General features: G+C 43.6%; 2 protein-coding genes across 3 annotated transcripts in view; one reads left to right on the plus strand and one right to left on the minus strand.

Annotated features, from left to right (window-relative positions):
- The window catches only part of SCARB2 (scavenger receptor class B member 2), a 49,443-nt gene extending 35,509 nt beyond the window's left edge, over nt 1-13,934 (minus strand). For both annotated transcript variants that reach the window (XM_037530807.2, XM_037530806.2), the window contains exon 1: nt 13,730-13,934. In XM_037530807.2, the coding sequence (XP_037386704.1) occupies nt 13,730-13,846 (117 nt within the window). In that variant the 5' untranslated portion in view covers nt 13,847-13,934. The remainder of the gene's footprint in view (nt 1-13,729) is intronic.
- The window catches only part of FAM47E (family with sequence similarity 47 member E), a 51,860-nt gene continuing 50,011 nt past the window's right edge, over nt 13,872-15,720 (plus strand). The window contains exon 1 of the mRNA XM_037529316.1: nt 13,872-14,515. Coding sequence (XP_037385213.1) covers nt 13,872-14,515 — 644 coding nt within the window. The remainder of the gene's footprint in view (nt 14,516-15,720) is intronic.

Below are 15,720 nucleotides of genomic sequence, written 5' to 3' on the forward strand. Positions count from 1 at the left end.
GCTAATCAAACTTTGGTTAAGTTTCTCTCCTTCCCAGTCTTGTTCACTACTCGTTATAAAAGACTCTCTTAAGATCATACTGTTAGGCTGTTCCCTAAGTTGAGTCTTCCTACTCCTACTGCAGCAGCCTTTTCCTTTGCCATAATCCTTTCAAATTGTCTCCCTAAGTCAATTTGTTTGTTATCTGAAACATCTAACTAGTGTGTCTCACTGCCTATTTTGAATTGACAAAGGCAAAAGGTGTTTTAGAAGGTTATACAGCCAGGCATGGGAAGGCTCAGTAAATGGTGAACAATAAAGGGTCAAAAAAAAAAAAAAAAAAACCACACACACACACACAAACAAAAATAAATAAATAAATAAATAAAGGGTCCTTGGATTGGAGCTCAAGAAACAATGGAGTCAGGTCCTGCCCATACATCTGCTAAAGTACAGACACCCCAGACACTGTTAAACAGCAGAGGAAGAGAGTAATGGAAAGTCTTTAATCGTGATCAACCTTCCCCCACCGATATATAATCCAGTTTACATAGAAACAGGAATTAGCATAAAAGTGGAAATAACCAAATGTTGAATAGGAAAAGCATGATTTAGTAAATTATAATTCACATGTTGCAAGCAAACATTAAAATCTTAATGACTACAAAGAAATAAGAAAACATGCTCATGGTCTATGTTAAACAGAAAAAGCAAACAATGTAAAATATGTATATGTGTGGAAAACAGCAGCAAATCAAATACAAATATGAAAATACTAACGGGGTAAAATATAATTTTAAAATTTTAATCTCCCCATTACCCTCAAAAATCTCTCAGCCTCCACAATAATGTCTGTGGGGAACAAGATTTTAAGGTATCTTAATTTTAAGGTATTTTTTAAATTGTTTGGAAATTTTACATCAGAAATAAATTACTTTAAAAAGTTATTTATATGCTCCCTTATCATTTTTAAAGTGCAAATCTAGGAAAGAAATTGAAATTCTATAAAATCATTGAAGAGGTCCTAAAAGAAAGGAGTGGATACAGAGAACTGAGTCATTGTGGCTTTACATCTGTCCATGCAAAGAAGAGGCAAGGCTGATAATGCATCAGCTGTGGTCAGCTCTCCCACAAAAGTTCCAACAGGCCCCACGCCCACATTCAGCTTCATAGCACTTCTTTTGCTATTATTGCCATACAGTTGATTGAGCATTCTTATTCCTCACTAACTTTTCCTGACAAGTATCACAGTGTGTGGAGGATTTTAGAGTGACAAGGGAATGGCCATCTCATTTCTTTATTAAAGTAAGAATAATTGACCCAGAATTACAAACTCTGAAAGAGCCAGCAAGTGTGAATGAACAGATGGTTAACTGCCCAAGTTAATCTCTCCTGGTGTGCATCCAGCCCTAGGCAACCAGAAGTCCAAAGACAAGTGGAAGCATTTCCAGAAAGAAGGAGGGCAAAATCCTTTTCAGAAAGGAGGGTAAAGCTGGCTATTCTTAGAACAGTATGATTTGAATTCCAACCTTCAAATTTCAAGTTAAATGAGGACGTTTTCAGTATAGACATAAACATTTAGTAGAATCAGCTTTGGAACTAAATAAAGCAAATGAAAAATCTGACAATAAAAACAGTCCTTGACAGCATGCCAGAGTCACTGACAGCAGATTCTGTTATAAACTGAAGTTCTCCCCACCAGCTACCTCCACCCTTATTGTCATCCTCTCTTGGGCCATTCTTAGCAGAATGTCTCACACAAACTTCTTCTATTCCATTGAAATCCTGCTCTTAAGAATGTTGGCTTTTCCTGCACCTTTAATGTATCCTTTCCCCTCTACTCCACATAGATAGATGTTTGACAGGAACCCACCGTAAATCCCAGAGTAGACGTGCATGCGTGTGCATGTGGGGGGCGGGGTGTGTATGTGTGTAGCGGCAGCGGTAGGAGGAGGAGGAGGAGGGAGGGGGAGAGGGATGAGAAAACAGAGGAAGATTTATAAATATAGCTGCCAACATTTCTAAAAGAGTTACTTCTTTATTTTTATTTCCTTCCCCTGACATTCATCTCAGAAAAGGACAATCACCATTATTACCAGGGCTGGATGCTCCTCACTCAGTGGGTTAGGAGTTAGGTACTATGCTAAGGCCTTTATGCACATGATCTCGGAGCTTTACAAGTGACTCTTCAAAGTAGAACCTATTTTGCAGATGAGGAAGTGGTGGCACTGAGACCCAAGCACACAGTCAGGAAGACAAATTCAATCCAACCAAGTGAGATCTGTCATTTGCAAAGCCCATGCTTGGCCATTCCAGCAGCTGCCACTCCACTGTGGCCCCCAGGGTAAAGCCGTAAAGTTTAGCAAGTGAAAACAAAGGGCACCCAAATCTCCAAAATTGCATGGGTTATGTCAAAAATGCTTTCATTCTTTGAAAATACATTTTGAAAGATTTAGGGGCAAAGTGTTGTGAAATCTGTGACTTACATTCAAACAATTCCCAAAAAGTATGTCTGAGAGAGGAAGTAAATATAGCAGGATGTTACAGCTAATAAATTTATGTGAACCAAAAATACTGCATGAGACATACATTGAAATATTCACTGTTTATATGAAACATTCAAATGTAATTAGGCTTCCCTGTGTTCTATCTGGCATCCCTACCCCAGAGAGACCACAAAACTAGGAGAAGCTATCACTTGGACTTTCAGCCTTCCTGGGAGCTAGTCCTCACCTCTGGAGAAAAGGAAAGTAGGGCAGCTGTGTGAGGTCATGGTGACTCCAGGCTGGCACTGAGAAAAGGAGACCTAACGCTAGTTTCTAGGTGGCTGCTCCACCTAGCTTTCTTTGAAGCTCTGTGTTCAAAGAAAGCACTTTGACCTCCTGCACATGATAGCTAGAGGAGGTTCTGTTTTTGACCTCAAATGTTTCACTTCTGCCCCAGATCCTCAGGAGTATTCAAATGCACACTCCCAGGAGCCTACTTTGCAAAAGAAGGATTCAGAAACTAGCAAGTAATGATGCTACCCTCAAGCCCAGAGAATGTTCGACACAGGAAGTCATTCACTCTGCTGAGACGAGCCAGTTTCCCTGGTCACCAGGAGTCCTTCGCACTGTGTAAACATAACCCTGTGTCTTGGGAACAACTGATCTTCCTCACTGAGGATTCTGCTGTGGTGGTGACAGCCACCACAGAAGCCCTGTAGTCAGAAGCAATTTCAGTTACACTAAATTAAAAATCCACCTAAGGTCCTCTATCAGATTTACAATGTTAATTTGGATATCACTTGTTAGTTTTAGTCAAGCAGAACATGATGAATTTTCCCAGGGCTAATATTGGGGCACTACCAGCAAAAGAAGGAAATAATGGAAAGACGATTGAGTTATGTGGTGAACGCATAGTGTCTACAGTCAAATGAATCATTTGGACTAAAAAAGTTACTTTGAAATTAATCAGTCAATATATGTTAGTGTATATTGAGAGCTTCCTATGTGCCCAACTGGAATAGGGCCCATTCTCAAGAATAAATTTAGCTAAGAACACAAAACTGACATGCATGTAAGGGTTGGTAAACAACTATGTACCAGACTCAGTAATTTAGCTCAAAGAAGACCCATTATTTGGATCATCCTAGTTGTATTCACCCATTCTAAAATCCCATTTGGACATTTCAACAACCTCAGGTCTCCTTTTTATTTAGTCATCATGACTAAAAATGGACTCACGATTTTCTCCCCTCGTCAATCACAAATCCTTCCGATGTCATCTCCTCTCCATTTCTGTTGTGCATTCATCACTGGCTAGGACAGAGACAACACCTTGGGTCATCTAGTGGGCTTCCTCTTCTACAGGCTGCTTCCTTTCAAATTCCTTATCCACTTTTGCCTCCAGAGAGCTTTGTTAAAGTGCCTGTGGGAACAGACACTCTCCCGCTGCTCATGGGATCAAGTCAAGGTCCTTGACCTGCTGCACTAAACCCCACCATATCTGACACAGCCTGTCACCTGTTATTACTTGTCTCTACCTGTCATTCTCCAGTTGGCATTTTACACACCACCCACCCACTGTTCCCCACTGAGATGCTGTGATACAGCCATGAGGTACATACAACCTGACAGAGATCTTCTGGGAAGGAACACTAGGCAGGTTACTGAACCAGTTGTCCCGGTGTAAGTCACTTCCAAATGATAAAAATAAGGACCCGGGGAATTGTATTAGGCTTTAAGGGATATAAATAATTCTTTAAAGGTCACTTTCAGGCCTCAAGAGCACTACATACTTGTTCTTTCAATTCAAAAGAATGCTACTGAATAATTAAAGACAACTTCAGCATTCACATTGCCATCTACACAGTCTAAATTCGCCCAAAGATAATGTAAAGCAACTTTGTTAACCTGGCCTAGTTGTGTGTGGGTGATTCTCAGGACTCCAGATTAACAAAGCTCACCAAATACCAAAACACCAATTGGTTTTCTTTGTTTTTAAACACTTCTCCCTGAGTAAGCAAACCCAATTTAGACTCATAATCATTTAAGTTATTTATACTACTTACCTTTTAAAAATTCCCTGTTGAGGTGAAAGAAAAAGCTACCATTAAGACGCTACCCTTATTCGCTGACCTCATTTTAGGACAGGAACAAATTTATTGGCATTCTTTTTTTAAACATCACTGTTGCCTTACTTGCAAAATGTCATTTTGCCTTACCTGCAACCATAATAACTTCAGCTAATGAGATCTGACAGTTGAGGTTCAAATGTTAGTTCATGTGTAAGTTGTTGCTCTGTTTATAAATTACATACAGGATAACACAGAATAGCTATCCTGAAAAACCTCCTGCTATAAAGTATTTACTAGGGAATTTTTTTTAAGTTTCCAGGTAGTTACCAATGTAAATCCAAGGTGGAGAACCATCAGTCTAAAGAGAGAGAAAGCAGCTACCAGATGGAAACTTAATCACAAGGATCAAGTAAAAATAGAGGAAGTATATGTGTATTTGGGGATTGTGTGAGGGAGGGGATGAGCAAGGATATTAAGATGTGAATAAATAAAAAGTGTGGCCATAAAAGCAAAGCCCACTTCTGCATCTAATCTGTGCAGCCAGCCTTTTTTCATAACTTGTTTGGTTGTGATTGTATCTCTCAAAGAGGAACTAAGTGTTTTCATCACCTATTTATATATGTATGTCCTCTTCCTTATGAGAAACATGGAGTTAAAGCAAATATCCTTAAAAGGGGACTTGCAAGGGAGGTACATTGTTCTAACAATGGCGTTCTGCCTTACCTTCTCTAGACAGGTGTAGAACTCAGAGGCTAGAGGGGCCAGGTGGGTAAGATGAATGAATGTAGTGCATGGCAAGCTTGTACACTTGCGTGTCAAATTCTAGCAATAGCATTCGCTTCTACAAATAAAGATGCCTTCTCCCATTTTTGTTGAATACTTTTCATTTTCCTTCTTTAGTAAAGCGCATCAGATGGACTACTATTTCTCAACCCTAAGAAAGACAACAGAACAAGCACCATGACAAAGGGCACCTTCATGTGGGGTGAGGGAGCTTATGGAATGTGAAGAACAGTGGGATAGGGAATGGGTCCAATCTGAAGAACAGCCTTTATGCGCTCAGAGGCTGCTGCAGGGGACTGTGGTGGGGGCAGCACCATGGAGCAGCCACAGGTTTCAAGAGAAGCTGAAATCTGGATAATTGAGGGAAGTTTCTAGAATTTAAAGCTATAAAGTATTAGTGAGGCAAACACGTGACCACTAGTCTACAGAGTGGAACAAAAATGTGAATCTAAACAACAAGGCAGCGATATGCAAGCAAAATCATTCCTGAGGAAGCACATTTTCATCACTGCTTCCTTCCACTCACCCAGGCCATATTTATTGACCATCTCATTTTATATGACATTGCGCTAGGCACTATGGGAGGATGATATAAAGCTAAAACTGGCAGGACCCTTGCCTTCGAAGAGTGTTTTCAGGCTAGCTTGAAATACTAAATTATGTCACAGGGATTGAAAATTCTGGAAGGGGTCTCCCCTGGTGGCGCAGGCGGTTGAGCGCTATGCTGTGAAGCTGTCCACAGCCTCTGCAGCACTGGTTCGATCCTGGCAGGCCGGTGAGGGTCCCACATGGCGTGGGAGACCTATCCTGTCGAACCTGCTGCTCCCCTCAGCAGTGTATTTCGTCAGTCTGCCTGTTCTGTTCCCCGCTCTGTCTCTGGTGAATCCTCTCACCCTCCCACACATCTGGCCTGTAACCCAGCTCTTGTATAAATAAATCTTGAAAAAAAAAAAAATCTTAAAAAAAAAAAAGAAAATTCTGGAATAGCTGATGTTATAGAGGAATTATAAAGTAATTCAATTAAGGGGAAGCTAATGTCTGAGTCTAGTTTGATTAAAACAGAGGAAAAAACAGATTTGCTGAAGCAGCATTGCTGATGAGCCAGTCTAACTATCTCTAACACCGAACTCAAGGGGAAACCAAAAGGACATGTAAATACACAATATATTAAATACCTTATTGCTTTGAAAACAATAAGATAGTTTCCAAGATGGCCTTACAGAAATATAACAGGGATATATTATTTAAAATTTATTCTAAAATCAACATAATTAATTAAACAAAAACTAAATTAGCAACTCTTAAAGTGTGATCTGAGAACCTTTGGGAGTCCCCAGGACAGACTCAAGGGATCTACAAGGTCAAAACTATGTTCATAAAAATACTAAGGCATCCTTTGACTTTTCCACACTTATTCTCTCCTGAATGTAGAATGGAGTTTTCTAGAGGTTACATAATGTGTGATGATGCCATTGTTCTGACAGCTAATGGACTATGAGCTTGTGTAGTCTCTGTATTTTAAAAATTTATCAGTTATAATTTCTAATGTTACAAAGTTCATTTCTGTGGCTATACCCACAGAAATGCAGGTCTTGATGGGTCCTCAGCAGTTTTAAAGAGCACAAAGGGGTCTGAGGCCAAAAAGCTTGGATTAGATTACAAGTTCTATAAGGGGAGTGACTGAACCTTGTTTATGCTTATATCCTGCCTTGCAAATGGCACCCTGCCTTTCAAATGGGCCACATTTGGTAAATATTTTCTAAATAAACAAATGACTGCCAAAATATATACTTAAAAATGCTTTTAGATACAAGAGCTAACACCTAACATAGTCTTTTTTTCCTCCATTGCTTTTGACTAGATACCATGGAAAATGGCCCTTTTGTTGGTACATTGTGCATATATAACAATAGTATATATCTTGATGATTTGGGCCATAAAAGCCTGTTCACTTGGCCAACAGCCTATGTTTACATTAATGATCTTATAACCCCACCTGCTGGTTCTTCCCTGGGAAACAAGCAAATGTCTGGCAGAACAGATGGCCCCTTAGCTGCCTCCTGACAGATTGAAATCCTACACTTTATTAAACAAGGTAGTAAAAATGGTTTCCACTGGGAAGAACCTTCCCCCACTGAAAAATCTTTTCTTTAATGTAAACTTGCAGAATAATAGTAATTATTAATAGTAACATCCTCAACTAGAATTATCTCCACCTACATTAAACCTCAATAAAGCTTAAATTGAAAATAGTGTGGGAATGGAAGTAACTCATTTTACTTTTTTTTTTTTTTAAAGATTTATTTATTTTATTTATACACGCACTGGGTACAGTCAGAAGCGCGGGAGGGTGAGAGAATTCACCAGAGCCAGAGCAGGGAGCAGAGCAGGCAGAAGGACCGAAGTACACTACTGAGGGGAGCAGCGGGCAGCAGGAGAGGTCTGCGTGCCATGTGGGACCCTCCTCCAGTGGCCAGGGAGCAGCCGGGGATTGAACCAGTGCTGCAGAGGCTCCTGGCAGCTTCGCAACCCAGCGCTCAACCGCTGCGCCACTGGGGAGGCCCCAGTAACTCATTTTAAAAGCATATGTTACTATATATGCATAAATAAAAATGTGGAATAATCAACATGTTAGCAGCAGTTATTAATTTTGGTATGAAATGTTTGTTTTTTTTTAATAATGGCATATATCTCTTTTCTTATCAGAAAAATAAACAAAAATAAATAATAAAATACAAACCTCCTCCCTGCCCCAAAGAACTGCCATCTGAGGAGTGAAGATGTGTCCTAGCACACCATACACACCAATCATTAACTTTGTGGTTAGCACTTTAATCTGAAGGACAATCCGAAGGAGTCTAATTCAGCAGGGCTGGTGGGATTCTCTATTTGCAAGTCTCCTTAAGTGATTCTGAAGCAGTTCCTAATGTTTAGGGACCATACTCAGGACTACTGTCTTATTCCATTATCTTAACCATTAATAAAGACAGCACTAATTCATGGCCAACATGAATTAGTAAGATGTTGAAAAAAAAATGTAATATGATTTTGCTATCACATTTCTCTTACCCAAAGGACACAGAAACATCAATTCCAAAGAGCACCTGCACCCCTATGTTTATAGCAGCACTATTTACAATAAGCAAACTTTGGAAACAACCCAAATGCCCAAAAATAGATGACTGGATCAAGAAGATGTGGTACATATACACAATGGAATATTATTCAGCATTCAAAAAAGATAAACACATGCAATTTGCAGCAACATGAATGGCGCTGGAAGGGATCATGCTCAGCAAAATAAGCCAGAAAGAAAAAGAAAAATACCGGGTGGTCTCACTCATAGCAGGAATCTAGAAAACTTAAATAAGAGACCAGGAAAAAGAATAACTATAAGAAAGTAAAAATCAAAATCAACAAACAACTATGAACCAGAGACACTCTATGGGGGGTGGGGGGCAGGGAAAGGAGGGATTGGGGTCAAAATAAGGGGGTTGCAATTGTATGGGGAATATAAAAATAAAATTTAAATAAAAAAAAAAAGATCACATTTCTCAGAGCCAGGGAGAAATTGGATAATTTTGCTTAGGAGTTCAAGGATACTTACAAGGATACTGGGTCTGTTTATAGATCTGATTTCTGCTTATGTTGAGCCAATTTCCCAATTTGGGAAAGAGAAACTAAGAGATGAAGCATGTTCTTGGGCGGCTGGGCAGCTGAAGGGTCACACAGGGCTGGGCTGGGAAGTCCCAGGGGAGTAAACAGCCTGAGCCAGACCAGGAAATGGAGGAAGCTGGTTGGTGGGGAAAGCAGAGGAAGGAGCGGAGACGCAACGTGCTGGGTCCTGCTGACTTGCCAGTTTCTACTCTGCTCTCACGAGGCCTGACTGTGCTAAAGCTCCCAACCTTCTATTACATGAATATGATTCCAGGCACACAAAAGGAAAAAATCTTCTTTTGCAAGCTAGCTTGAATAAAGACAGCATTGCTCCTCTTGAATGCCAAGAAGGGGAAGACAGTATGGTATGTGGGGACAGAAATTATTATCTAAACCAGGAATCTTTTGAGAGGAAGAGAGTGCTAAGAATTACCCCAGGACAACAGGTATAAGTAAACCAGGACAGCCACAGGCAAGGGCATACATGATAGTTCTCAGGAAGGGAAAGTGAATCAGGAGACCCAAGTTGCATGCCTAACTCTGCCCCTACTTCTCCATATGGCCCTCAATGAGTCATTTATTTAGTGCTGTATTAATATAAAGGCTAGATTAATTATATATTAATATTAATGTAGTCTCTCAATCATCCATTTTAAAACTGCCATAGTATTAGTTTCTTGAGACTAAAGCAAAGGAAAGAAAATAATGAAATACAAAGCAGATTAAGAGATGCTAAAGGTTCTTTTTTTCTTTTTCTTTATCTTTTTCTAAGATTCTAAATCCTCTGAACTCTGAAAAGAGGCAGCTTGAGAGATAAGGTAGATATGTAAAAAGGAGCCCTTTAAGATAATGTAGTTGGCATCTCTATATAAACAACAGTGAAGATGTTTTACTGATTTGACTTTAAAAAAGAAGACTCCTGGGGCCTCCCTGGTGGCATAAGGAGTTAAGTCTCAGCACAATGAAGCTGTCCGCAGCTACCATAGCACGCAGGCGTTCATCCCCCAGTCAGGGAGGGGACCCACATGGCGCAGCAGACCTCTCCTGTCTCTCCTGCTGCTCTCCTCAGCAGTGTATTTCAGTACATCTGCCTGTTCTGTACCCCACTCTGTCTCTGGTAAATCCTCTTGCCCACCCCCCCACCTCTGGCCTGTACCCCAGTTCTTGTATGCATAAATAAATCTTTAAAAAAAATAAAAGAAGACTCCCACATATTGACCAATCAGTGTTGTTTGGTTAAATTGGCAGTGGTTACAGTTTATTTCCTGAGCATGGGTACAACAGCTCCTGGAGGAGGCCAGCTGGAACCCACTTGCCCAGAGCCTCAGGGCCCGGCAAAGGGGAAATGCATTTCTTCTGTTCATCTCATCGCTGAGACTAATGCTCTAAGTCCTTCCTTGGCCTGTGAATAGGAAATTTCCTCGTTCACTTACCAGTCCACCTCTTACCAGCGAGGGCCAACTTTGGCCAGCTCCACATCTCCATTTCTGGGAGAGGTTAAAAGCTATCAGAAAGTCGAAGGGCAAATTTAGAACTCTGAGTTGCACAGCTGCTCTCAAACAAAGGTCACATACGCCTGTGTCATACAATCTCAGAAGTCTAGAGCTAGAAGGAAGCTGATCTGCTCTATAAGCTTCAGTTCTTTGACTAAAGACAATAGCAAATGTTACAATCTAGGCATTGTGCAAGTCACTGTGCTGGAGGCATTACATCAATCATTTTATTTCATTCTTGTGACAACCCCAATATAGATTTTTATTATCCCAGTTTTCAAAGTGAGGAAGCTGAAGTTTTAAGGGGGTTAATAATTTGCTGTTGGTTTGTTCAACTTAATCCAAGTACTTGTTAATGACACAAAAAAGGAAATTTAATCAAGTTCTGCTTATTCTTGGGGCACTGTTCTCACAACTAAAATGATCAAAAGTGGGACAACAGGCATCTACTGTGAACCCAACATGTACAAACACTGGGCTAGGTGCCAGGATGATTAGCTGGGTTACCAAATGAAATATAACATGAAATCTTGCCCTTCCGGACTCTGGGGAGGAAAAGAGATTGCAGGGTAATGCAAAGCTCTGTCTTCAGGGAGGTCAAAACACTTGGTAAAGGGGCTCTTCTTAATACTCCAAATATTCCCCAGGAAGTGGGTGGTGGCTGACAGGTGGAAGGCATTACTCTCTTGCAAATGAGAAAAACGAAGCAGAAACAATCACAGAACTTGCCCACTACAAGGTAGTCACTAGTGAGGTCAAGAGTGGAACCAAATTGTCCTCGTTCCTGTCATCATATTCCCTGGCAAAATAAAAATCTCTCTTCAGTCACCTCTGGTCACTACAGGACTCAAAGACAATCACTACTTGATAGGAATGATTTTAGTAAGTTTCTCATCACTAGCCAAATCTATCCATTTGAATTTCATCCCTTGTCTTTCCTCTCTTTATGATATAGACAAGACAGGGTATGGATAATCTTCAATAAAAAACAAAGAACTGGGAATTTCATTGTGGACTTTTGTGACAACTACATTAACATCAAGTTATGAATGAAGTGGTCCAGATAATATTGCTGAAATAATGACAGTCATCACTGATTACCTGTCGCATGACTGATATTGGGCCGGGTCCCCTTCACATGGATTATCTCACTCAGTCTCAAAATAGCACGAGACAGAGCCAAGGGTTATGTGGGGCTTGAAGATTCATTTTGCCCAAGATAGCTAACCTCCTTGCCTGTCCAAGTAATGAAACTGAGGCTTAAAGAAGTTCAGTAACATATCCAAAGTCAAAATAGTATAAATTCCAAGGCTTTGAACATAGAGTGTCTGAATTCAAATCTCATATCAATTTTCTTGTAGTAGCTTCTAATACTAATTTAAAAAATTGCTGTCATTTACAAAGCACTAACTATATCACAGGAAAATTATACTCATTTTCCCTAGTAATTCACATAACCTGTTTATTTACATGAGTTGTTATTATCTCCATTTACTGATGGGGAACTAAGAATCAAGAGTTCTAGCTAGGCAGCAAGCCCAAGTCACCCAGCTAGTACACGCTGGAGCCAGGATTCATGTCCAGGGGAGTCGATCTGCAGCGTTCCCATCACTCTGCAGATGATCCAGGAGAAAAGATCAGTAATGTGAGATGTCTGGTTACAAGAGTCTTACAGGTGTCCACTGAAACTAGCCTTGTCAATTACTCTCACATACCTCAGTGTGCAGTGTTCCTTAACAGGGTTGGGCAATTCTGAAAATCCACTTATCCCATAAATTATCCAACTACAATTCTTTAGCTACATTGGCGCCCATTCCTCAGAAAAAACCCTGTGCAAAACTCAATCACAAATAGCTATGCAAACTCAGGGGCCAGGCAAGCTGCCTCACCCGAAATGGAGAGCCACAGCGTCTGAGAGCTGCTAATATCTGAGGCACTGGGAAGATCACTCACCTCAAAGGGCTCTACTGACATAGTCCTTCAAAGATACAAAAGAAAATTCAGGGACTGGCTATGATGGAACTGATATCCCTAAACACTCTTGCCATGGATTTGCAGGAGGACAGGTGCAGAGAATATTAGGTTTTTCCTTGAACATGAGTTCTCAGGAGAATGGCAGTCTATAAGAAGCTCAGACAGTGGGCTTCATCTATCCTTGGCAATGTGAACTTTTAAAAAATTAAATTAGTCTTTGCCAGGGTACTTTTTTAAAGTGGCTTTACTAGATTTCAAGTTATTGGTGACTTTTGGAAACTTTTTTTTAAAGAAACACATCTGCTGCCATTTGGATGGAGACAACTTTACTAACTGGGAGTGCAGGGGCCAAACAGGATGAGGCCCAGCTTTTTTTATCCAGTCAACAGCAAGTGCCAGCCAGTGGGAGAAATTAAGCTTGTGGTTATGGGTGCTAACCAGAAAGGTTGTGCCAGTGATTTTTTTAAAAGGAAAAAGTGATCCTAGAAACTCTCTCTTGTTCCTCTTTCATAGGGATTGGTGGATGTGGGGGAAAGGCAGAAGAAATGACCACCAGTGATTCAACTAGGGGAAAAGACAGATTCAGATTCTTTTGCCTAAACAGCTCTTTGCCTGTACCTTTTGACTGAGAAGACCAAGCATCTACAGTCAAACAGAGCAACACACACACTTTTGGTACAAGATACCAAGGTGCTAAGGAGTCTGGTAAGCACAGATGGCCTGAATTGGCACCTGGCCCCAGACTCGGCCAGGCAACCAACAACTGCCTTGCCCAGCCCAGAAGGGCAACAACATGATAAACCATACACCAGCTTCTCCCCAGCCTCACACCACTTCAAAGGCACAACCAGCAGCCAACAAACCTTCCTTGTCTGTAGTATTTTTCGGTTCGTTTTTTGTTTTTTTTTTTCCCCACAACGTGGAAAGGAAATGAGTTTGGGGCCAACAAAGATTCGGTGTAGGGAGGACGTGGGGGTAGAAGGGTGCAAAAGGTAGAATACAAGTGAATGCCTTTTTTAAAAGTCTACACTGGTAGGTAGTCTTATTAATAAAGAGGACATAGTCGTTTCCATTCCTTTCCATCCGTCTTTAACCCTTACCAACCCCAAGAAGACAAGGAAAAAAGGGAGTTAGTGGGGAGGCTGCGCCCGGGAGCAGATCTTTCCCGCACAAAGATCAACAGAGGGGGGGTGGGCTGGAAATGCTCTCCACTCCTTGCTCTACGCGCGCGCGTGCACACACACACACACACACACCCCGCGAGCGCGCGCCGGCCCCGCCTCACCTTCTCTATCTTCTGGTCCACGGCCTTCTGGAAGACCCGGGCCACCAGCAGGGTGACGCTGGTCACCAGCAGGAGCAGGGAGAGCGTCCCCACCACGTAGTAGCAGCACCTGCCCATTCTGCACGCCGCTCACCGGCCGGCGATGCCGGCGGCAGCACCCCAGGAACTGAGGGGGGCCGCCTCCGCGGAACCCGCCGTGGCCGCCGGAAGCCCCGGGATCCTCCCGCGCGGCGCCCGCTTGCTGGGGCCCGCGGCGCGGCCCGACGGGGTGCGCGGCTCCCGGCTCGGGAGTGCGCCGCGCGGCCCGGGGAGGTGCAAGGCCGGGCTTCGGTTTTGGTTTCAAGCCGAAAGCAGCGGCGGCGCCCGCCCGGCGCAGCGCAGGTCGGAGAGAGGCAGCGCGCAGGCCGAGACGCTCGCGGGCCCGGCTCGCCGCAGCCCAGGAGGCGGCTGCCAACAGCTGCGCCGCGGAGCGGGCGGGGCGGGGGCGGAGCGGTCCTGTGCCCGCGGCGGCCCGGCCCCCGCGAGCCCCCGCGAGCCGCGGCTCGCCCGGCGGACCCCGCCGAGGCTCGACCTCCGCGGGCCACGCCGCGCTCCCGCCGCTCGCTGCAGACCCCGCGGCCGCCCGGGAACGCGGCCGTGCGCCGAGGCCGCCCGCTGGCCACTCCGCAGGCGCGCGCTGCGGCCGCCGCGCCCTGGGCGCGCGCTCACGGCAATCGTAGCGCAGTGGGACAAGTTCTTGCACGACGCGTGTGCCGAGATCTGTGCCCACGAGCGCCTTCCGCCCCGGTGAGCTAGGACCCTACGAATGAAACAGGGTCTTGGGGCTTTCGTAAGTCTGTCACTTGAGGGGTATGTGCAAGGGTGGAAGGAGACCTTTTAAGAGGAAAGGGGAGTGTGATGTTGGGGGTGGAAAAGCAAGATTGTGGAAGGAAAGAGGGAAATTCTTTGTGACTGTCGGTTAGAGAATGCAGAGTGGCGGGGGGGAGGGGTGGCGCTGTCTTGGGGCCAGGCTTTGAAGGACTCTCTGTGTTCCCTAAGAGTTAAGACTTGACGCATGTAAGGGCAGGAATGACGCAGGGCAGGTTTTCTGATCCAGCAGACTGGGGTAAAGGAGGAAAGAGTCCTGGAGCCCTCAGTGGCTTTTATTGAGATTTACCAGGCACACAGCAGGCTGGGGGGGCTGGGAGGCCTCTGGTGTGGGCTCTCTGGTGATCTTTGCTGCTCTGCTCTCTCGTGGTTCTGCTTCTGCTTCTCTGCTTCTGCTCGCGTCCCCGTGATGCTGCCCTTAAAAGCCCAGTCTTAGCCCAGGTGTACCCACCATCAGGCATGCATTCAGGACCGCAGGTTCCTTCATCTATCCTAATGGCGGGAGGTCAGAAAAGTCTGATACTTTTACCTTACCCTACACCCATCAGCCGTGGGCGTCAGCATGAAGCTTCAAGCCAGCGATCCTGATGTTGCATCTGCTTTGCCCACTGACATGCCCTGGGAATCCAGACAAAAACCTGCACAAAGATCTGTAGGATCTTAATATTAGTTGAGTGAACGATCAACTCTGTCAGGCTTTCACTAGGTGCTTATACAGCGGTAGGGTAAGTAAATGGTACCAGGCTTTTCGGCCCTCCTGCCATTAAGATTAATGATGGATCCCTGCGGTCCTGAATACATGCCTGATGGCGGGCACCTGGAGTAGGGTGGATATGTAGATGGGATTCACCCAGGCTGAGAGACTGGGCTTATAAGGGCAGGCCTCCCAGCCCCCTGGCACCTCAATAAAAGCCTGAAAAGCTGTGGAGGGCTCTAGGACTTCTCATTCACAGGGTTTGATCAGGTCATAGAAAACCTGCACTGTGTCCATTCCTGCTGTTACAACACCCCTGCTTATTTAATACCCACAGCAGACTGATACCTAACATGCTGTCTCAGACCTCAAGTAGCGCTAGACAGGAGAGCTTATACTCGAAAATTCTGAGGGAACATGGACAGATAGC

The sequence above is a fragment of the Talpa occidentalis genome, unplaced genomic scaffold (genome assembly GCF_014898055.3).
Source record: "Talpa occidentalis isolate TD23 unplaced genomic scaffold, MPIMG_talOcc4v2.1 talOcc4.6, whole genome shotgun sequence".
In the NCBI taxonomy this organism is placed as follows: Eukaryota; Metazoa; Chordata; class Mammalia; order Eulipotyphla; family Talpidae; genus Talpa; species Talpa occidentalis.